This window comes from Physella acuta, unplaced genomic scaffold, assembly GCF_028476545.2.
Source record: "Physella acuta isolate Inbredline_101_S28 unplaced genomic scaffold, ASM2847654v3 ptg002535l, whole genome shotgun sequence".
Taxonomy (NCBI): domain Eukaryota; kingdom Metazoa; phylum Mollusca; class Gastropoda; family Physidae; genus Physella; species Physella acuta.
Window position 1 is genome coordinate 941 of NW_026734003.1, and position 25651 is coordinate 26591.

A 25651-nucleotide genomic window follows, 5' to 3' on the forward strand; every position below is an offset into this window, starting at 1 on the left:
TCAAAGACATATTATAGAGATTAAAGAATTTATTATATATTATAGACACATTATTGGATATATCATATTGTAGGCACATCAAAGACATAACTATTATAGAAATATAAAGGATTTATTATAGTTAGATCATAGACACATTATGGATATATCATATTATAGGCACATCAAAGACATATTATAGACATTTAAAGAATTTATTATATATTATAGACACATTATGGACATATCAAAGACATTTCATAGACCCCTAAAAATTAGCATAATTTAAACTAATTAACGCCCACACAGCCCCCACTGTATACCCTGCCAGTGATCGATCAGCTGTAGCAAGCTGAATCAGCTGTCCAGTACAGTCAAGGCTATTGAACTTTGACCTCTGAGGCATACCTTTCCACTGACCATTAGGCTACCAGAAGAACTCTATGCCGTGTGTGAATCACTGTCTAAGTATTGGGATTGAAGGAGATTTTTTTTAGAGACAATTTATACTTCTCAAAGACACAACTGATCTAGTGGCTTTTTAAGTGATTGTACAGTAAACTCAAATAGGCATGTAAAGGGAGATGGGGTGGTGGGGCGGGGAGTAGGCTAAAATCAGGGGGCTTACAATGGTAAGGGGTGCATAATAGAAAGATTTGTGGATATAATGTGATAGCATTTAGAGAAGGGGTGGGAGGTAGAGAAAAGTATGGGCGGGGAGGCCGTCTAGAGAGGGGAAAGGACGGGGGAAGAGAGGGGGTCGGGAGAGAGGGATTGTGAGAGAGACTACAATGAAAGATGCTACGTAATTCTTGTCGAACAGCCCTAAAGTTCATATACAGGCCTCGGTACATTATTTGTGTAAATACATAAAATATTGATATATCAATATTAATAAAATATTGATATATCAAAATCAAGATAAAATACCACTGGTCTACGGCTAACATAACATCACCATTAAACATCACCATTAAACATAGTCATCTATGTTATTTAAATATCGTCACACCATCACCATCCAACCATCGCAACCTCTACCCATCCACATGGTCGGTCAACTTTTTTCAAACAATATAAATTCCCTGTAAAAGGTCATTGAACCTCCACCCCCCCACCCACCCCCCTCCACACACACCACCACCAGCGCCACCCACATAGGCATTAAATTGCCTACCTTTTTATGTAAACACGCCATCCCCCACACCTCAGAGAACACAGTGGGTCTAACACCTACATAACATCACCATCAAACATAAAGTTATACCCCGTTATATAATTATCGTCTCACCATCACCATCAAACCATCGCAACTTATAAACCAACCCCCATCCTAGGTCAACTTGTTTCACACAATAGATTCGCTATGAAAAGGTCAACGACGCCTCCCCCCCCCCCTTTTCCAACACCACCCACATAGGCATTCGACTGCCTACCCCTTAATGTATACAGTATACAAATCATTCCTTCACCCCAGCAAAGCACAGTGTGTGCCAGGCCCGTAGAATCCAGTACCAGAACCCGTCCCCGGAACTCTAAGACCTAGGGTCACAAGTTCATCAGATCACCTGGCGGTAGCTCCTAGCCACCCTTACAGAGGCGTAGCGAGGAGGGTACATATGTCCCCCGGGCGCCGACCCTAAGGGGGTACCAAAATTTGTGGAAAAAAAAAATTAAAAGCTCATTTTAGCTACGCTTCTGCACAAGGGAGCGACTTGTAGGTCCGTAGCTAGATCGAGCTGTAAGGTCACGTATTGGTAGCTACTAGCGACTATAAGTCACGATTACCATAAAAATAGCCAAACAAAAAATATCTAATTTTTTTCGTTTCGGATTATTCATTGCTTTATTTGTATCTAGACACCCTGCTGTTGATTCAAATGTAACAAAAAATTGAATAATATAAGCTTTGTGTTACACTGAGAAATATAACCTAAAAAAATGATATCTTTAATAAAAGCGTTTACCAAAGAAAGCGGTTTTGTTTTATTTCATTTATTTTTTTCATCGCATTCCTCATTTTAGTTTTATTAAGTTAGTTTTTATATTAAAACATTTATAATTTTTATAGTAATTATGGATTTTTAAAAAAAATTAAAGATTGTAAGTTAATATTTAAGTATTTTTTTAAATCAGCACTTTTTTTCTGTTCGTCTCTAATTGCTTTTAAACCCGATCTGTAGTTTGCGATCTCTAAAAGTAAACAATTTGTCTCGTTGTGAATGTCGGTGAAAAACAGTTCAAAACAGCTCACCTGAGTGACAGAGCGATCACTAGTACATGATTCTGTTATCTCCCTTTTTATTATTGAGTAGAGTAATCTTATAGTTAAAGTTTAATGACTCGTTTAATATCTAGATTTAAAAAAAACAGATATTCTTGCGTTGTCTGCGGAGAAAAAATGTGTCTAAAAAATAAAATTGAACGTAGTCGCTATATTAGGACTGGATCAAAAGTGATGTAAAAGATTTACTACAAACAGAAAGACGGACAAACAGAATGGCACACTGACAGGACACACTGACAAAAGGATAAATAGAAGGATAAACAAAAGAGACAGACAGAAAGACACACTGACAGAAGGATAGACAGAAAGGACAGACAGAAGGATTGACAAAAGGAGACACTGACAGAAGTGTAGGCGGAAGGGTAGACAGGGGAATAGAAATAATTACACACTGACAGAAAGACACATTAACAGAAGGAACAGACAGAAGGATAGACAGAAGGATAGACAGAAGAATAGACAGAAAGAACAGACAGAAGGATAGAAAGAAGGAACAGACAGAAGGATAGACAGAAGGATAGACAGAATGATAGACAGAAGGATAGACAGAAGGATAGACTGAAGGATAGACAGAAGGACACACTGACAGAAAGACAGACTAACAGATGGAACAGACGGAAGGATAGACTGTAGGATAGACAGAAGGATAGACAGAAGGATAGACAGAAGGATAGACAGAAGGATAGACAGAATGATAGACAGAAGGATAGACAGAAGGATAGACAGAAGGATAGACAGAAGGATAGACAGAAGGATAGACAGAAGGATAGACAGAATGATAGACAGAAGGATAGACAGAAGGATAGACAGAAGAATAGACAGAAGGATAGACAGAAGGATAGACAGAATGATAGACAGAAGGATAGACAGAAGGATAGACAGAAGGATAGACAAATGGACACACTGACAGAAAGACACACTAACAGATGGAACAGACGGAAGGATAGACAGAAGGATAGACAGAAGGATAGACAGAAGGATAGACAGAAGGATAGACAGAAGGATAGACAGAAGGATAGACAGAAGGATAGACAGAAGGATAGACAGAAGGATAGACAGAAGGATAGACAGAATGATAGACAGAAGGATAGACAGAAGGATAGACAGAAGGATAGACAGAAGGATAGACAGAAGGATAGACAGAAGGATAGACAGAAGGATAGACAGAAGGATAGACAGAAGGATAGACAGAAGGATAGACAAATGGACACACTGACAGAAAGACACACTAACAGATGGAACAGACGGAAGGATAGACAGAAGGATAGACAGAAGGATAGACAGAAGGATAGACAGAAGGATAGACAGAAGGATAGACAGAAGGATAGACAGAAGGATAGACAGAAGGATAGACAGAAGGATAGCCAGAAGGATAGACAGAAGGATAGACTGAAGGATAGTCAGAAGGATAGACTTTGGAAAGAAACGTAGAATAAAAATAATTGCAATATTCAATAACCAATATAATAATATTATGATATCACATCATTGTTTAGCTTAGAAACAATGCAGTGCTAAAATACACACACAACCACATACAAACATACACATGCATATATATATATATATATATATATATATATATATATATATATATATATATATATATATATATATATATATATATATATATATATATATATATATATAGTATATATCAGTGGCGTAGCGAGGTCGGGTGTCACCCGGTACGGCTCTTAATTGTGTCACCCCCCAGAGGCGTAGCGACCCTTCTCGGGGACAAACTTTCAATTTTAGATTTGCACCCTCCCCCCCCCCCCCCCCCCCCCCCCCCCTCCCCGATGGGACGGAGTGGTCTACCCGGTAGAGAGCTGGACTGCTAACCCGTAAGTCTCGAGTTCGAATCCGGGTTCAAGTCAGTAGATCGTCCCTGAGTCCACCCAACTCTGATGGGTACCTAACTCCTGTTAGGGAAAGTAAAGGCGGCTGGGCATAGTGCTGACCACACTATCTCTTCATATGCCGAGGTCACAGAGACAAGTGAACTCTACTTCACTTGCCCCATAGACCGTCAGGTTTGAAAGGGAAACTTTACTTTACCCCCCCCCCCCCCACTCCCACTCAAACTTTCGATTTGCACCTCTTAAAACACTATTTAACACTAGAATTAATCACTAATTTAAGTGGAATTATCATTTTTCTCTATATATTTTGCTACTTTATGCTTTGGTGTCACCCCCCTAAATGGTGTCACCCGGTGCGATCCGCACCCCCCCCCCCCCCGCACCCCCCCCACCCTCGCTACGCCTCTGATATATATATATATATATATATATATATATATATATATATATATATATATATATATATATATATATAAAATTATATATATAAACCAGAGTAATGGGAGGCAACCTATAGTTATGGTATTAAAAGCGTAAAAAAAAATTACTATACTAAAAATCCAATATCAAAATAAAAACAAAGTCAATGTTTACTGATAAAATTACTTATATTAAAAACCCTATATGACTTATCTCTAACCTTAACCTGATAAAAATTTCATAATTATCTTTTGGACATGGTTGTTTAACAGAAAACCAACAGACTTATTAATTACTTAGACTTTTAAAATTTTCACTTTTTCTTATAATCAATACTACCATGCGTTGTCAAAGTGTACCAAATTTAATACTATTTGTTTTTTTTTTTAAATGTGTTTTAAATGGCAATTAGAAAAAAACGTTTTTAAATTTAAAAAAAAGTTATTTTATCTTTGTTATCATAGAAATGATGTTTGATGTTATGTGTTAGTTATAACATCGAAATAAAATTATTTACAACAACAAAATAATTTATTACACACAACAATGTTTAAACAGGAGCCAAGTCATTTGATCCACATGATGACTTATGGTTGAAAATAACACTATTATTTTTACCCATTGTTTCACAAGTGCTCTAAACTAAATATGCTAGAGAGGCAACTAGAATTCTATCTGAGTTTTTTGAAGGAGGTGATGAAAGAAAATGTTTGGAGACCCTTTACTTGCAGTTCTTCATCGAAAAACTAACACTTTTAAACACAGTAGTTTTTTTTTAAAAGTACTCATTCAGATTTGACAAGTTTTAGAGGAAACGGGGTAAAATGTGTGCAAGGGTTAGACTTCAAATAATGTACTACGTAGGGAGTTGACAAATTGGAACTATCATATAATCATATATATATATATATATATATATATATATATATATATATATATATATATATATATATATATATATATATCATATTTTCCAGTTTGTGCAGATGAAGTAGAGTTCATCTGTTTAAGAGATCTCAGCATTTGATTTAGGTATCTTTTAAACACGGATTTGAACTCGAGACTTTCGGGCTTCAAATTTGAGACTTGAGGGTTAGCAGGCTAGCACTCTAACGGTCATTTTATAATCATGTCTTTGAAATTTTGCTTTCCAAGATTAATTTTTTTTTACTTCTCAGTAAGCTATAGTAGAGTTTACCTAACGGTAACCCTAACTGTTTAAACTATCACCAAAAGCAGAAATACGGTAGCGGAGTATTTTAAGTAACGATGCCTGTTAACATATAGTAACAACACTGATACCACTTTACCCTCTGAATATTTAAGCCAGATATGTACCCCCAAACAGTGCCTCAGGACGTTGTCTTCATCCCTTACAGAGCCCCAAATAGTCTTTGACCTCTAGTGACCTATAGCTGCCCCATAAACGGTTCTCACCGCCCGAGAGTGTTGGTATATTTCTGGCGCGCTCGAGTGTGTAGTCGGTCAGCCATAGATCACTGAGACATTCATCCAAATACCTAACAGGGTTGTTCCTCTTTTTTAATAGTGGGCGCCGGAATAGCGTCCTTTCTAAACGGCCTTGAGATTTGACCCCAAATTTCTTTTTTTATATATATATAAAACGCTATTTATAAAAATTTAGAAAATGGAGTCGAACCAAAAAAAAAGTAAATCCTTTTAATACAATGGAACGCAGTAGGTATTTCATTGACCGATTAGAAACACAATTGAAACACTAGCATCAGCGAAATCGTTATTTACCTAAACTTTCTACACATTCAAGGGTTGGCAACCTTTTTCTGGTAAAAAGACTTTATATCAAACAGGCGTATATATAATATGAAAAAAATTGAAAAGCATTGACATTTTTAGTAAAAAATACTATGCTTGAATTAACGAAAAAAGTATTTGATATATAGGGCCTATATGCATTCTTACATTTTTTAAAAATAATCCTGGACAAGTTCATAAAGCAATTTTGCAATAGTGCAAACAATTTTCGTAGATATAGCCGAAAGTTATTGTTTCGGTTTACCAAAAACAAATGTTATCTTTATTTTTTTTAATTTTAGTCTTTTTTACTATTGCGTTAAGAGTAATAGGGCGCCATTGTTAAATGCACATGGATATAATTAAACTAGACGCCATTGTTAAATGCACATGGATATAATTAAACTAGACGCCATTGTTAAATGCACATGGATATAATTAAACTAGGCGCCATTGTTAAATGCACATGGATATACTTAAACTAGACGCCATTGTTAAATGCACATGGATATACTTAAACTAGACGCCATTGTTAAATGCACATGGATATACTTAAACTAGGCGCCATTGTTAAATGCACATGGATATAATTAAACTAGGCGCCATTGTTAAATGCACATGGATATACTTAAACTAGACGCCTTGTTAAATGCACATGGATATAATTAAACCAGGCCCATTGTTAAATGCACATGGATATAATTAAACCAGGCCCATTGTTAAATGCACATGGATATAATTAAACCAGGTGCCATTGTTAAATGCACATGGATATACTTAAACTAGACGCCATTGTTAAATGCACATGGATATACTTAAACTAGACGCCATTGTTAAATGCACATGGATATACTTAAACTAGGCGCCATTGTTAAATGCACATGGATATAATTAAACTAGGCGCCATTGTTAAATGCACATGGATATACTTAACCTAGACGCCTTGTTAAATGCACATGGATATAATTAAACCAGGCCCATTGTTAAATGCACATGGATATAATTAAACCAGGCCCATTGTTAAATGCACATGGATATAATTAAACCAGGTGCCATTGTTAAATGCACATGGATATAATTAAACCAGGTGCCATTTGTTAAATGCACATGCATACACTTAAACTAGACGACATTGTTAAATGCACATGGATACACTTAAACTAGACGACATTGTTAAATGCACGTGGATATACTTAAACTAACACTACATCTTGAAATCCGAAGATTTGTCGAAAACCTATATAGTTTTGTTTTCGTTCTTTAATATTTTTGAATTGCTGTCCCTCAACGGATTACACAGCGCCGTTGCTAATTACACTTTTATTAATTAAACCTAACCACACTCAAGGTATTAACCCGGACAATTGGGCCTATAGATCTGCCTAAACGTAAGGGATCAATTTCCAAACAATAACGTCCGCATCGGACCTTTGAACAGCAAAGAACTTATTATGAATATATGTTCTCTTTTTTTACATACATATTACCTATTCGGACCATTGAACACCAAAGAACATGTTTCTTTAATGTGTTATGAATATATATTCTCATTTTTGTATAGACATATATTCTATTCGGACCTTTGAACATGATTCTTTAATATGTTATGAATATACATTCTCATTTTTGTATAGACATATATTCTATTCGGACCTTTGAACAGCAAAGAACATATTTCTTTTTTTGTATAGACATATATTGGGACCTTTGAACAGCTAGGAACATGTTTCGTATATACGTTCTGAATATATATTATATTTTTTTGTATAGACATCTACATCTATTCAATATGAATTCAAGCAACCTCCTTAGGTTCTTCACTGAACTATCTGTCACCCCCCCCCTGATTTAACTGCCAAGCACGAAGGTCATCGCGTCCAGTAGTCGAGGTCACGTACAACTGTGCTACAGGTGTACCGAGCAGTTCACCTTTCGGCACCCACCGTCACCTGCAACCCCCTCCCCCCTCCCCCAACACACCTACACGCTCACGAGCGTTGACCTTTCAATGCCGTAGGTCAGAGTTTGTAGGTCAAATGAAAATGTAGCGTGCAGTGTGGAGTCAAAAGTAGAAGGGGGGAGGGGGGTGGTACTGTGTGATTGGTTGATTAAGACAAACATGGCCGAGTGTGTTTGCGATAAGCTGTTGGTAGATGTGGGGGAGAGGGGGGGGAGGATGGGGGAGTGGCGTGTAGGAGAATTGTGGGTGGTGGATATGGGATCAGTGTACGTGGTGTTGTAGATGCTGGGTGGGATCAGGGAAATATAGGTGGGATATGAACGGTTGGGTATGAAGGGTGGGATATGAACGGTTGGGTATGAAGGGTGGGATATGAACGGTTGGGTATGAAGGGTGGGATATGAACGGTTGGGTATGAAGGGTGGGATCTGAACGGTGGGGTATGAAGGGTGGGATCTGAACGGTTGGGTATGAAGGGTGGGATATGAACGGTTGGGTATGAAGGGTGGGATATGAACGGTTGGGTATGAAGGGTGGGATATGAACGGTTGGGTATGAAGGGTGGGATATGAACGGTTGGGTATGAAGGGTGGGATATGAACGGTTGGGTATGAAGGGTGGGATATGAACGGTTGGGTATGAAGGGTGGGATATGAACGGTTGGGTATGAAGGGTGGGATATGAACGGTTGGGTATGAAGGGTGGGATATGAACGGTTGGGTATGAAGGGTGGGATATGAACGGTTGGGTATGAAGGGTGGGATATGAACGGTTGGGTATGAAGGGTGGGATATGAACGGTTGGGTATGAAGGGTGGGATATGAACGGTTGGGTATGAAGGGTGGGATATGAACGGTTGGGTATGAAGGGTGGGATATGAACGGTTGGGTATGAAGGGTGGGATATGAACGGTTGGGTATGAAGGGTGGGATATGAACGGTTGGGTATGAAGGGTGGGATATGAACGGTTGGGTATGAAGGGTGGGATATGAACGGTTGGGTATGAAGGGTGGGATATGAACGGTTGGGTATGAAGGGTGGGATATGAACGGTTGGGTATGAAGGGTGGGATATGAACGGTTGGGTATGAAGGGTGGGATATGAACGGTTGGGTATGAAGGGTGGGATCTGAACGGTGGGGTATGAAGGGTGGGATCTGAACGGTTGGGTATGAAGGGTGGGATATGAACGGTTGGGTATGAAGGGTGGGATATGAACGGTTGGGTATGAAGGGTGGGATATGAACGGTTGGGTATGAAGGGTGGGATATGAACGGTTGGGTATGAAGGGTGGGATATGAACGGTTGGGTATGAAGGGTGGGATATGAACGGTTGGGTATGAAGGGTGGGATATGAACGGTTGGGTATGAAGGGTGGGATATGAACGGTTGGGTATGAAGGGTGGGATATGAACGGTTGGGTATGAAGGGTGGGATATGAACGGTTGGGTATGAAGGGTGGGATATGAACGGTTGGGTATGAAGGGTGGGATATGAACGGTTGGGTATGAAGGGTGGGATATGAACGGTTGGGTATGAAGGGTGGGATATGAACGGTTGGGTATGAAGGGTGGGATATGAACGGTTGGGTATGAAGGGTGGGATATGAACGGTTGGGTATGAAGGGTGGGATATGAACGGTTGGGTATGAATGGTGGGATATGAACGGTGGGGTATGAAGGGTGGGATCTGAACGGTTGGGTATGAAGGGTGGGATATGAACGGTTGGGTATGAAGGGTGGGATATGAACGGTTGGGTATGAAGGGTGGGATATGAACGGTTGGGTATGAAGGGTGGGATATGAACGGTTGGGTATGAAGGGTGGGATATGAACGGTTGGGTATGAAGGGTGGGATATGAACGGTTGGGTATGAAGGGTGGGATATGAACGGTTGGGTATGAAGGGTGGGATATGAACGGTTGGGTATGAAGGGTGGGATATGAACGGTTGGGTATGAAGGGTGGGATATGAACGGTTGGGTATGAAGGGTGGGATATGAACGGTTGGGTATGAAGGGTGGGATATGAACGGTGGGGTATGAAGGGTGGGATCTGAACGGTTGGGTATGAAGGGTGGGATATGAACGGTTGGGTATGAAGGGTGGGATATGAACGGTTGGGTATGAAGGGTGGGATATGAACGGTTGGGTATGAAGGGTGGGATATGAACGGTTGGGTATGAAGGGTGGGATATGAACGGTTGGGTATGAAGGGTGGGATATGAACGGTTGGGTATGAAGGGTGGGATATGAACGGTTGGGTATGAAGGGTGGGATATGAACGGTTGGGTATGAATGGTGGGATATGAACGGTGGGGTATGAAGGGTGGGATCTGAACGGTTGGGTATGAAGGGTGGGATATGAACGGTTGGGTATGAAGGGTGGGATATGAACGGTTGGGTATGAAGGGTGGGATATGAACGGTTGGGTATGAAGGGTGGGATATGAACGGTTGGGTATGAAGGGTGGGATATGAACGGTTGGGTATGAAGGGTGGGATATGAACGGTTGGGTATGAAGGGTGGGATATGAACGGTTGGGTATGAAGGGTGGGATATGAACGGTGGAGTATGAAGGGTGGGATATGAACGGTGGAGTATGAAGGGTGGGATATGAAGGTGGGATCAGTGAACTATGGATGGGATATGAAGGGGGGATAAGTGAACTATGGGTGGGATATGAATAGTTTGTTATGAAGGGTGGGATATGAAAGGGGGATAAGTAAACTATGGATGGGATATGAAGGGTGGGATATGAAGAGGGCATAAGTGAACTATGGGTGGGATTTAAACGGTTGGGTATGAAGGGTGGAATAAGAAGGGGAGATAAGTGAACTATGGGTGAGATATAAAAGGGGGATAAGTGAACTATGGATGAGCTTTGGACGGTTGGGTATGAACGGGGGGAAAGTGAACTATTGGTGGGATACAGTGAGATATGGCGGGTGGGATTTAAAGGGTGGGGTATAATGGGTGGAAAAGACAGAAGTGACCGATACACTGTAATCAAGCAGATACCCAAGCCAGTTTGTCGCCTTTGCCGTGTTGAGGCCTGCCTGGCTAATGGCAGACACCTGAACAGGTCATGTCGATAAATTAAGAAAAATAAGAGTCAACAGCTTCAAAAATGGATTGGGATATTCCTATTGTTATATTATTTGATTTCTAAGTTTATTATTCTTTATTATAAAAACATGTGTTTGTTTTTATATGAAAAAATATTATTTCATATTTAAAGCGATATATTTTAAATAACAAATCAAACTCATTTACCTAATCCTAATCAAGAACCATAATATTGGAATTAAAATGTGGCTCTATAAATAATGGGAAATTTTATAAATTGTATCTTTTAGCTCTTCCATCTCAAAATGTTGCCGACCCCTAAGCTAAAAAGGTATTTTCTTTTTTTTTCAGAAAGTTAGCCACAAACATTAACTTTTTTTTTTTTTTTTTTTTAATAGTTTTTTTGTAACAACGAAATCTTTGATAACCAATTAGTGGGCTAAAGATTTACAAATCTACAATTCAAGAAGCTAATGCCAGTAAAGGTTTTCTATTCTTAAAACTAGAGTAATTTAAAAGTTTAAAAAAATTAAATATAAAGATTGACAAACGAATCAAAAATAATTTAAATTTTGTATTAAACGTAATAATTAAAATTATCTTTTATTTTATAACTATAATTATTGAATTTTTCCGAATTTTTATCGACTCTTAGGTACATATTGATATTTTTCCCCTTTTTCAAGTAAACTTTTTATAAATGGGAAGTAACTAGATCTAGTACAATTTAATGCTCCATATAGAGCAAAATTAAATAAATTTCGTAACTATTTTAAAATGTGAAAGTGTCAAGAGTGGATGTACACACAGGTTAGCTTGCCTTCCTTGTACATAGAGGATCGTTTACACACACACACACACACATATATATATATATATATATATATATATATATATATATATATATATATATATATAATAATATAAGCGGGCTGTGTCTGTCCTTCCTTCCTTCCTTCCGTCCGTCATCGCTATAGATTTTGGGACTATAAAAGTAAACTACGCACCATGCTGTGCTTTTCAGTGCACCGCAGTGTCTTATTATAAGTATTAGAGTAGGGTTTGTTTATATAGCGGCATAGAGCTATTTTATAATTTCCACTGTTTGTACAATTTTGCATAACGTAAAGAGAATATTAAATACACGCACATTGCTAAAACATATTAAAAGGATCAATGTCAAATATAGTTTTCTTTAATATTCCCAGAAAAAGTGGATACATTTTATTAACATAATAACAGTAGGGTAGAAAAATCTAATTAAACTGCTTAGTAATTTTGCCAATGGAGGTAATTCAAAGATAAATTGAACTCACGCTAAAAATGTGAATGCAAAATCTGCAAGACGGAATAATTGTTGGAATAATATAATTAGCAAAATGTGAATGCAAATTATGCTGACGTGTAAGAGTACATTATTGTTGGAATATTATTATTAGCACATTGATTGATAAAAGGCTATCTTTTATTTCTTTTTATTCACTGAATGTACTGTTTACTAATTATAATTTTTAATCAACTATTCCGCACCATTATAGACATTGGGTGCGCAATGGTTTTAGTTATGAAACTCAATTGTAAATTTTTAAAATTAAAATACTGGGAAAAAAATGCGTGAATTGATAAAGTGATATATGGTAGGTAAACACGGATATTATAGATATTGCCTATTTTTTATTGTATATTATTTATTATTATTCTATCTTTCGGTTTGCGGACAAGCTGGGGTTTTATAAGAGAGGCGTAGCTAGGGGGGGGGGGGGGTGGAAATCGAAAGTTTTAGGGAGGGGGAGGGGGGTAGGGTGCAAATCGAAAGTTTGAGGGGGTGCAAATCAAAAGTTTGAGCGGGGGGAATTTCAAATCAAAAGTGGTGCAAATCGAAAGTCTGAGGGGATGGGTGGAAATTGAAATTTTGAGGGGAGGGGGTGCAAATCGTAAGTTTGAGGGAGGGTCAAATCGAAAGTTTGTCCCCGGGCGCCGGAAAGGGTCGCAACGCCTCTGTTTTGTAGTCATTCACTGTGTCAGACGCGTCCGCCGGGACTCGGAAAGGGCGCGATTTGGAGCTACGGGCTAGACTGTGAGCAATATGCCTTTATGATTGCATTTAAATTGTGTTTATGTTATGAGTGTTGTGTTCGTTTTTTCGTTGTTGTTTTTTTTTTTGCGTTTGTTCGTTTGTGTTGTGTTTAGTTTTGTTCTGTTCCAAAGTTGGTATATTTAAAAATGATTTACCGTGGCGGAGCACGGGATACAGCTAGTATCTATAATATAAGCGGGCTGTGTCTGTCCTTCCTTCCTTCCTTCCGTCCGTCATCGCTATAGATTTTGGGACTATAAAAGTAAACTACGCACCATGCTGTGCTTTTCAGTGCACCGCAGTGTCTTATTATAAGTATTAGAGTAGGGTTTGTTTATATAGCGGCATAGAGCTATTTTATAATTTCCACTGTTTGTACAATTTTGCATAACGTAAAGAGAATATTAAATACACGCACATTGCTAAAACATATTAAAAGGATCAATGTCAAATATAGTTTTCTTTAATATTCCCAGAAAAAGTGGATACATTTTATTAACATAATAACAGTAGGGTAGAAAAATCTAATTAAACTGCTTAGTAATTTTGCCAATGGAGGTAATTCAAAGATAAATTGAACTCACGCTAAAAATGTGAATGCAAAATCTGCAAGACGGAATAATTGTTGGAATAATATAATTAGCAAAATGTGAATGCAAATTATGCTGACGTGTAAGAGTACATTATTGTTGGAATATTATTATTAGCACATTGATTGATAAAAGGCTATCTTTTATTTCTTTTTATTCACTGAATGTACTGTTTACTAATTATAATTTTTAATCAACTATTCCGCACCATTATAGACATTGGGTGCGCAATGGTTTTAGTTATGAAACTCAATTGTAAATTTTTAAAATTAAAATACTGGGAAAAAAATGCGTGAATTGATAAAGTGATATATGGTAGGTAAACACGGATATTATAGATATTGCCTATTTTTTATTGTATATTATTTATTATTATTCTATCTTTCGGTTTGCGGACAAGCTGGGGTTTTATAAGAGAGGCGTAGCTAGGGGGGGGGTGGAAATCGAAAGTTTTAGGGAGGGGGAGGGGGGTAGGGTGCAAATCGAAAGTTTGAGGGGGTGCAAATCAAAAGTTTGAGCGGGGGGAATTTCAAATCAAAAGTGGTGCAAATCGAAAGTCTGAGGGGATGGGTGGAAATTGAAATTTTGAGGGGAGGGGGTGCAAATCGTAAGTTTGAGGGAGGGTCAAATCGAAAGTTTGTCCCCGGGCGCCGGAAAGGGTCGCAACGCCTCTGTTTTGTAGTCATTCACTGTGTCAGACGCGTCCGCCGGGACTCGGAAAGGGCGCGATTTGGAGCTACGGGCTAGACTGTGAGCAATATGCCTTTATGATTGCATTTAAATTGTGTTTATGTTATGAGTGTTGTGTTCGTTTTTTCGTTGTTGTTTTTTTTTTTTTGCGTTTGTTCGTTTGTGTTGTGTTTAGTTTTGTTCTGTTCCAAAGTTGGTATATTTAAAAATGATTTACCGTGGCGGAGCACGGGATACAGCTAGTATATAATATAAGCGGGCTGTGTCTGTCCTTCCTTCCTTCCGTCCGTCCGTCATCGCTATAACTTTTGGAACCATAAAAGTAAACATTCGCGCCATGCTGTGCTTTACAGTGCACGGCAGTGTCTTATTATAAGTAATAGTGTAGGGTTTGTTTATATAACGACATAGAGCTATTTTATAATTGCCACTGTGTTTACTCTTTTGCATAACTTAAAGAAAATATTAAATACACGCACATTGGTAAAACATTTTAAAAGGATCAATGTCAAATATCATTTTCGTTTATATTCCTAGAAAAAGTGGATACATTTTAATAACATAATAACAGTACGGTAGAAAAATCAAATTAATTTAACTCTTTTCTAATTTTGACAAAGGAGGTAATTTAAAAATACATTAAACTCACGCTAATAAAAAATGTGAATGCAAATATACGTTCGTCATAGAAGGAATTAGTGTTGCAATAATATAATTAGCAAAATGTGAATGCAAATTATTCGGATGTGTAAGAGGAAATTATTGTTAGAAAATTATAATTAGCATGGATTGATACAAGGCAATCTTTTATTTATTTTATTCACTGAATGTAGGCCCTACTGTTTATTGCTTATAATTTTTAATCAACTATTCAGCACTATTATAGACGCGTCATCACGTTCATTAGGTGCGCATTGGTTTTAGTTATGAAACTCTATTGTAAATTTTTAAAATTTAAAGTACTGGAAAAAAAATGCTTGAATGGATAAAGTGAAATATTGTAGGTAAAACGCGGATATTTTAAATACTGCCTACTATTTATACTGTTTACTAATTATTATTCTATCTTTCGGTTTGAGGACAAGCTAGGGGTTTTATAGGAGAGGCGTAGCGAGGGGAGGGCATATGTCCCCGGGTGCCGACCTAAGGGGGCGTCAAATTGGGTTGGAAAAAATTTGCGAGGGGGGGGGAGGGTGGAAATCGAAAGTTTTAGGGCGGGGGGGGGGGGGACAGGGGTCCAAATCGAAAGTTTGAGGGGGGGTGAAAATCACCGGAAAGGATGCGATTTGGCGCTACGGGATAGACTGTGAGCAATATGCCTTTATGATTGCATTTAAATTGTGTTTATGTTATGAGTGTTGTGTTTGTTTTTTCGTTTGTGTTTTTTTTTTGCGTTTGTTTGTGTTGTGTTTAGATTTGTTCTGTTCACAAGTTGGTACATTTAAAAAAGATTTACCGTGGCGGAGCACGGGATGCAGCTAGTATATATATATATATATATATATATATATATATATATATATATATATATATATATATAGTGCTTAGTAATATCAGAAGCTAAAAGAACCGATGGTTGTGTGTTGTTTTCTTTTTGGTTTGACATTGGGTGAAATAAACAAATAAAAAAGTTGTTCAAAGATTTCAAACATTGTAAGATAAGACGTGAAATTTGATTATGGATCGCATGTGAGAGATGATATAGTTAATTTTTAAATCAATAAGCTGAAACTAACCTTCTCCATAAAAATTTAAACTTGAACGTCTGCATATAATATGTTTAAAACGTTAAAATTTTCAACAATATTTTTATTTGAAAGTGTACAACTCACTGTCCAGCTTCTTTTTTTTTTTTTTAATGTAATAAAAGGAAAGACAATCAAGGTAAATAACACACGGTAACGGTTAAAACTTTATGTTACATTAGTTATTTCCCTTGTTTTATAAAAAAAATCCCAGAAATTGAATTAATTGATTTTGTCTTTTTATTCGAAAATATACAATCACAAGTATAATTTCAAGAGATCGTAAACAGTGTTTCTTCCTGACTTTTTTTTCGGGAGGGGGGGGGGCACTTGAAATTTTCGGGGCGGGCGGGGCGGTAGATGTTTTTGGGGAGGAGGCGGACACTGTTAGAGGGGGGGGGGGGATAAGCCCCCCCCCCCCCCCCCCCCCCCAGCAGAACCCCGAAGAGATGCCTGAAGAAACTGATCGTAAACACTAAAAAATAGAATATGCCATTGTGTACCAATGCTACTGCCTATTGCGTTATATTACATTTCAACAGAACTCTTACATACAAATTTTAAGCGTAAAATATAGTTTAGGACCCACCCATCCCACCACCCAACAAACAACAACACTAATACTTTGGTGCTACACATCACATTATTTTAGTAAAACAATGATAAATATTGGGAAAGCCTTGACTGTAAGGGATAATTAATTAAACCACGTATGTCAAGGTACGAAACAACACTAAAACATTAGAACGTATACTTTATAAATAAAATCAAAGGTCTTGTTATATAACATTATTCAATACAACCATCACTACCCTTATAACACTCGATAGTAAAATGATAAACCAACCCTACCCACTAAATGGTATATAACAAGTGCTCAATTCTGTGTTTAGATCAAAGACAAATAAATCGTCCGGAATGTGTTGTATTACCATATTATTTTCAAATTATATATATATATATATATATATATATATATGTATATATATATATATATATATATATATATATATATATATATATATATATATATATATGCATATTATATATTATATATATATATATATATATATATATATATATATAATATATATATATATATATATATATATATATATATATATATATATATATATATATATATATATATATATATATATATATATAAAGATAAAACATTGTTATACAGTTTATTTTTATAATTTAAAAGGCGAAATAAATATGAAATTGGAAATTCCCGCTATGATCTGTCTTCCCAAGCAACGCCCAATGTTTACGTGAATACCTTTGCTAAACTCTACCGGTGCAGCGGAATAAATAAGCAAAAATACAGAGAAGTATTCGTAAACACCACCGTAATAAATACTAAAATAAAGGTTCGGGTTATGGGTTCGTTAAAATTTAAAGGCTATTGAAAGGCTATTGAAATCTCGACATAAAGCACTAAAGGTTTGTAGCTTCACGTTTTCAAGATAGTTCGTAAGATTTTTATTACAAGCTTTTATTTAACTCACTTCCTCTGTCGTCAGTCGTCAGTCTGTCTAGATTGAGCGAAATTGCATGCACTTCTAACTGACAGATACGGTTCGTAGTTGGTACATCAGTCAAGACATGAAGACAATGCAACATGACCGTAAATTTGACTTAATTGGTTGCCTGATTAAAATTGTATGAATTGATTAAAATTGTGTCCAAATTAGTAGGCTGTCTCATCAAACTATTCCGCACTATTACACTACGTCATCACGTTCATTAGGTGCGCAATGATTTTTGTCATGCAACTCAATTCCATTAGAGAATTTAAAGTGCAGAATTTTTTTTTTATAAAAAACGTTTTAATAATAATCTTTTAGGTACTAATGTACTAAAAAGTAGAAAATAAATGAGTTTCTTTAAGTATATAGTAATATAATGTATATATATATATATATATATATATATATATATATATATATATATATATAGGCTAATATATACATATACTAGGCATACTGCCTAGCTTCGCTTAGGTTTTTAAAAAACATTTGAGAATTTGAATACTTAATTATTTAGCGATGGATTGGGTGGAGGGTGCTTTAATTTAAACAGTAAAGCTAACTTTAGAAAAAAATGTTTTGTTTGTCATTTAAATGCAGTTCTTAGAGAAATAGTGGAAAGTACGCAATGTATAACTAAAATGGAATTAGAACTACACAGGTTTCATGAACAGTATATCTAATGGTTTATATTACATTGCCTTTTGAAATTTATTTGATTATCTAATTAGGATACGTAACTGAATTAACAACTTAATTTTGTACTACAACAAATGCTATACTTCGTCATTTTCTGTTTCTGTTTAAAATAGTATACAATTATTTGAAAAATAATAATTTAAAAAACGTTACCTCCCTTGAAAACTGAACGTATGACGTATGTCTTTGCTATGCTTATATAAGAAATTACGGTATATGAACATATTTAACGACTATAATGGCTGTTTCCGACGGGAATACATTTTTTTGTTACCCTCCAGGGTCGGTCTACGACGTCATATAATATTAAGGGGATCGTTCGTCAATTTATTTATATATATATCTCATATAAGGTGAACTTCACTCACGATCATCTTTTAGCCCTCGTCGAGGGCTTTGAGTCTGACCAACAGTTTTTCCATACGGCATAGTCATCTATAGTAGTGTATGCAAAAACTTAGCATGATGTACAGACGTTAAGTAACCTAAAAATTGTGTTAAATTTTCCCGGTTTTTGCCATAAAATACAAAGATTATATAGGGAAATACAACTGGTCAGTTTTGACCGCTTTACGAAGTTTTCCCAAATATGCCGAGTTTTTTGTGACACCCCTAGGTGTTCTTCTACCACCTCACAAAATTTCAAGGGGGGTCGTCGGAGGAAATTTTTTTTCGTAATAGAGCTCATATAAAGAGAATTTCACTCGCGGTCACTTTTTAGCCCTCGTCGAGGGCTTTGAGTGTAACCGACAGTTTTCCCTAAAGGTCAAGCCATTGTCCTAGGAGCATGCAAAAAATTAGCCAGATATACTGAGCTTAAGTACCCTAAAGTCTGCGTTGAAATGACCCTCTGTTTTTCCCATAAAATACAAAGATTATATAGGGAAATACAACTGGTCAGTTTTGACCGCTTTACGAAGTTTTCCCAGATATGCCGAGTTTTTTGTGACACCCCTAGGTGTTCTTCTACCACCTCACAAAATATCAAGGGGGGTCGTCGGAGGAAATTTTTTTTCGTAATAGAGCTCATATAAAGAGAATTTCACTCGCGGTCACTTTTTAGCCCTCGTCGAGGGCTTTGAGTGTAACCGACAGTTTTCCCTAAAGGTCAAGCCATTGTCCTAGGAGCATGCAAAAAATTAGCCAGATATACTGAGCTTAAGTACCCTAAAGTCTGCGTTGAAATGACCCTCTGTTTTTCCCATAAAATACAGATTATATAGGGAAATTCAACTGGTCAGTTTTGACCGCTTTACGAAGTTTTCCCAGATATGCCGAGTTTTTTGTGACACCCCTAGGTGTTCTTCTACCACCTCACAAAATATCAAGGGGGGTCGTCGGAGGACATTTTTTTTCGTAATAGAGCTCATATAAAGAGAATTTCACTCGCGGTCACTTTTTAGCCCTCGTCGAGGGCTTTGAGTGTAACCGACAGTTTTCCCTAAAGGTCAAGCCATTGTCCTAGGAGCATGCAAAAAATTAGCCAGATATACTGAGCTTAAGTACCCTAAAGTCTGCGTTGAAATGACCCTCTGTTTTTCCCATAAAATACAAAGATTATATAGGGAAATACAACTGGTCAGTTTTGACCGCTTTACGAAGTTTTCCCAGATATGCCGAGTTTTTTGTGACACCCCTAGGTGTTCTTCTACCACCTCACAAAATATCAAGGGGGGTCGTCGGAGGAAAAATTTTTTCGTAATAGAGCTCATATAAAGAGAATTTCACTCGCGGTCACTTTTTAGCCCTCGTCGAGGGCTTTGAGTGTAACCGACAGTTTTCCCTAAAGGTCAAGCCATTGACCTAGGAGCATGCAAAAAATTAGCCAGATATACTGAGCTTAAGTACCCTAAAGTCTGCGTTGAAATGACCCTCTGTTTTTCCCATAAAATACAAAGATTATATAGGGAAATACAACTGGTCAGTTTTGACCGCTTTACGAAGTTTTCCCAGATATGGCGAGTTTTTTGTGACACCCCTAGATGTTCTTCTACCACCTCACAAAATATCAAGGGAGGTCGTCGGAGGAAATTGTTTTTCGTAATAGAGCTCATATAAAGAGAATTTCACTCGCGGTCAATTTTTAGCCCTCGTCGAAGGATTTGAGTACAACTGACAGGTCTGCCCTACGGCCAAGCCATTTACCTATAAACATGCCAAAAATTAGCCAGATGTAAAGAGGGTAAGTGCCCTAAAATCTGTTTTGAAATGACCCTCTGTTTTTCCCATAAAATACAAAGATTATATAGGGAAATACGACTGGTCAGTTTTGACCCATTTCCCGATTTTTCCCGGACATGGCGAGTTTTTTGTGACACCCCAAGGCGTTCTCCTACCACCTCACAAAATATCAAGGGGGGTCGTCGGAGGAAAATTTTTTTCGTAATAGAGCTCATATAAAGAGAATTTCACTCGCGGTCACTTTTTAGCCCTCGTCGAGGGCTTTGAGTAAGACCGACAGGTCTGCCCTACGGTCAATCCATTTACCTATAAACATGCCAAAAATTAGCCAGATGTAAACAGGGTAAGTGCCCTAAAATCCGTTTTGAAATGACCCTCTGTTTTTCCCATAAAATACAAAGATTATATAGGGAAATACGACTGGTCAGTTTTGACCCATTTCCCGATTTTTCCCGGACATGGCGAGTTTTTTGTGACACCCCAAGGTGTTCTCCTACCACCTCACAAAATTTCAAGGGGGGTCGTCGGAGGAAATTTTTTTTCGTAATATAGCCCATATAAGGCGCCGGTCAGTCGAGGTCAGTTTTGACCCCTTCTCCGTAGACTTTTCGGCCAACCGTCACCGGCCTTCGTGTTCTATCGCCCGAAGGCACCATCGTGCCAAATTTGACGCGCCTGCGGCGCCGGGAAGTGCCCTATCGGGCACTTGACCACTTTGCTTTATATATATAGATATACATATTTTACATACATACATTTATACATTTATACATACATATATATATATATATATATATATATATATATATATATATATATATATATATATATATATATATATATATATATGTGTGTGTGTGTGTGTGTGTGTGTGTGTGTGTGTGCTTATGTGTGTGTGTATATGTATATACGTATTTATTCTGCATAGAGTTTTAAACTATGTTTTAATATAATAAAGTACTATTGGAAAATATGCGACAGGTATTGTGAACACTTAATTAAAGGTACACCCATGTTTGAAGTACGGTTAAAGAGTTTCTTAATGAGAAATTCGCTTAACCTCCAAATTATCTTTTATGTGTAGGCGGATGGTTTTGTTATATCTTCCATATGAGTTTTATTTTGTTTGTAATATGGTGGTATACATTAATATGAACTAATTTTAAATGATTATTGACCTAACAATTACCACCCACCAGCCATACCACCCTGTAGGTCATGTCGCGTAGCTGTAAGGTCACTTATTGGTAGCTGCTAGCGACTGTATGTCATGTAGTGTAGCTGTAGCTGTAAGGTAACACATTGGTAGCTGCGAGCAACTGTAGGTCTCAGTTGGCAGAAGAAAAGAGCGAAGGAGATTGCTCATTTACCGTGCACATAGTCCTTTAAGTTCGAATCCGGGTTTAAGCCAGTAGAACCTTCTTGAGTCCACCCAGCTCTGATGGGTGCCTGGCTCATATTGGGTACAGTAAAGACGGCTTGGCATAGTGCTGAACAAACCATCCCTTCATCTTTGAGCACCAAGACCTTTATTTTTTAGTAAAGCAATTTTTTTTTTTTTTTTCATTTTTAGTACAATTTTTTTTTACATTTTAATTTATTTCGTTATTTGTGGATATTATAAAAGTCTTTTTTCTTTAAAAAAGTTTTTAATTATAATCAGTTTAGTTAATTTTTTTTCTAATTTTAGGATGTATGAAGCGAACACCATTGTGAAACCAACTCTGGCTAGCGGAGTGCTGGAATGTCTAGGCAGAGAGTGGAAGGGGGACAACTTCAGTGACTTTAGAGTTATGGTCGATGGCGCGGAATTTTTCTGCCACAAATTTATTCTGAGTGCCTGTTCCACGTTTTTTAAAGGCTTGCTTAGGGGGGATTTCAAAGAAAAGCAGGAAGGGTGTGTTGAGTTAAATAACATGAGTAAAGAAACGTTTGAAGTTATCATCAATGCGATGTATACAGGTGTTGATGGCGTGAGGTTGGATAATGTGCTTGCCGTGTGGCAGGCGACTCACATGCTGGATATACCATTTTTGATACACGAGTGTGAGAATTTTGTGAAGGAGAACATGTCTCTAGAAAATTATATACAATTTTATAATATAGCCAAGCATTTGAATTCCGAAACTGTGGTGAAATTTTCGGTGAAATTCATGAAAGAAAATTTTGATCATTTTTCTGAGACGGAGACTTTTTTAGAACTTCCGTTTCCGGTTTTACTTTCGTTGGTTGAGGATGATGATTTGAAGGTCAAGTCTGAGAATATTGTCTTAGAGGCAATATTGGACTGGGTTACTAATGGTAATAGTGAACTGCGGCAAATTAAAATTTGGGATTATAAAGAGACTGAAACCGAAACAACAACTTCAGAATTAGCGCTTGTTGGTAAAGTAGAAGATGTTGAATGGTCGTTAGAATCAGAATTAGACAGCAATGTTGAACCCGGGAATAATGTTGATTCTTCCTTACAACCACAAAACCTAGCCAATACTGTTGATAAAATGGAAATGATCCAAGTACATACACACTTAACTGACAGTAAATCTTCAAGCGGTGAATCTGATACAGAAAGCGAAACTAGAAACAAACAACTTGTTGAACTCTTATCAGCAGCGCGTTCGTTTTTAGCCAGTCGCCGTTTCCTTGAGGAGCTTTTAGCTCACCCGTGCATACGGTCGTGTGCGGAAGCTCACTCCATCATTTACGAAGCCTTGCTGTACCAATGGCGCTCCGTTGCCTATTCCAGCACCCTTGTCATCCCTTACAGAAAACACAGCGGGAAAAGAAACGCCGTCGTGTTTATCAACCTCGGTCAGCTGAATATCTTCGACCTCAACACTGAGTCTACGTGTCAGATTAAACTAGACACCAATTTAGAATTAGATACCAGTTTTCCTTCCTGCTTAGCGTCTTCCGGGTCGAATTTATGCTTTTTTTATTTAAGCAGGGAGACAACTTGCGAGTTTGATGTAAAACGCGAACCTTCTCACCGCCACTCCTGCTGTAATAAAAATATCGCAATTCTCGATGATAATAAAAAACTAACAACACTCGGTAAAGGATGCGGGGAAAGTAGAACCCATCTCATCTCGTTAAATAATGTATTCGCTAATATAAGCAGCTACACATTCAAACGCGAAAAACTGGAGAAAAATATTTCAAATTTTGTGGAGTTTGCCTGGGATACGGGCTACGATTCTGTGTGCGTTTTTCAAGACACTGTTTTGATATTTTACAACTGCTACGGGTGCGAGCCGGTTTGTTGTAAAGTTTACTGCTGTAATTTTTACACCAAAACGACTAAAAAATTGTACATTGACGGTCCCGGACTTAATGTTGTTAACTTTCAGAAAGGTAAAGAAGTGTTTATAATTCAACGAGATGGCGCTTTAAGATCAGTCAAAATGGGAACGAACTCAAGAGTCAAGTTTAAACTGGTGACGCAACTCTGGAAAAATTGTGAATGGGATTTAACTGGCGCCGTGTTTTACAAACGAGAGCTAATCTTATTTTGTTCAACGAAACCGGAAGAGGTCGATTCGAGTTTGTTAAAAACTGTACCCGGAATATGTGACAGGATTAAAGTTGTGGAAATAGAGAGTCAGTCGTGTATCGTTCCATTGGTCGTACCTGAGGCATGGGTCACTCCACATAGTATCGATACCTAATAGAAACAAAGCATGTATCGTTCCATTATTTGTGTCTGAGGTATGGGTCACTCCACATAGTATCGATACCTAGAAGAAATAAAGCGCGTATCGTTCCATTTTGTGTACCAGTATCGATACCTAGTAGAAACAAAGGATTTATCGTTCCATGGGTGACTCCACAAAGTATCGATACCTAGCAGAAAAAAACATGTATCGGTCTGTTGGTCGTGCCTGAGGCATAGGTCACTAAACACAATATCGATACCTAGGTAAACAAACCCATGTATCGTTCACCTATTTGTACCGATGATCTGATCATACCACACATTTTCAATGACTAGCAAAAAAAAAATACAACAACTCTTTCGCTTCATTTTTGTGCCTGAGTCTTAGGTCACTCCGCATAGAATCGATACCTAGTAGAAACAAAGCATGTATCGTTCCATTATTTGTGCCTGAGTGTTAGGTCACTCCACATAGAATCGATACCTAGTAGAAACAAACATGTATCGTTCCATTATTTGTGCCTGAGTGTTAGGTCACTCCGCATAGAATCGATACCTAGTAGAAACAAACATGTATCGTTCCATTATTTGTGCCTGAGTGTTAGGTCACTCCGCATAGAATCGATACCTAGTAGAAACAAACATGTATCGTTCCATTATTTGTGCCTGATTGTTAGGTCACTCCGCATAGAATCGATACCTAGTAGAAACAAAACATGTATCGTTCCATTATTATGATTTTATACATATGGAAAAATATTTGAACCCCTCCCATGACCAATTCCTGGCTACGCCACTGGTAAGTGGACCTCTGCCATTACTATTTACTGGTGTTGGAAGGATATTGGTGAAAAATGTGCATTAATGTTGTTGGGCGAACAGACATGAAAGTATAGTTCAAACAATAAAACTGAAACGTCTTTTTCTCATTCAAAGTTTACTTTTTATTTTAGTGTTAGTTGATGTCAGTGTTTTTTCCAGACTTTTTTTTAAAGGGGGGGGGGGGGTGGACGCACTTGTGTGATAATTTTTGGTGGTTACGAGCGGTGGAAAATGGTTTGTAAGATATCTTTCTAAAATATGCGAAGTTGATCATTGTGATATGGTGGGATATTAAGATGAGATAATAT

The 25651-nt window shown here is 37.4% G+C and overlaps 1 protein-coding gene across 1 annotated transcript; it reads left to right on the top strand.

The window, feature by feature from the left end:
- Window positions 1-22557: 22557 nt before the first annotated feature.
- LOC131933512 (uncharacterized) lies at window positions 22558-24539 on the top strand. Its single transcript, XM_059290259.1, has one exon. It carries the CDS (start codon window positions 22558-22560, stop codon window positions 24532-24534), a length of 1977 nt encoding a protein of 658 aa, XP_059146242.1. The 3' UTR covers window positions 24535-24539.
- The last annotated feature ends 1112 nt before the right edge of the window (window positions 24540-25651 follow it).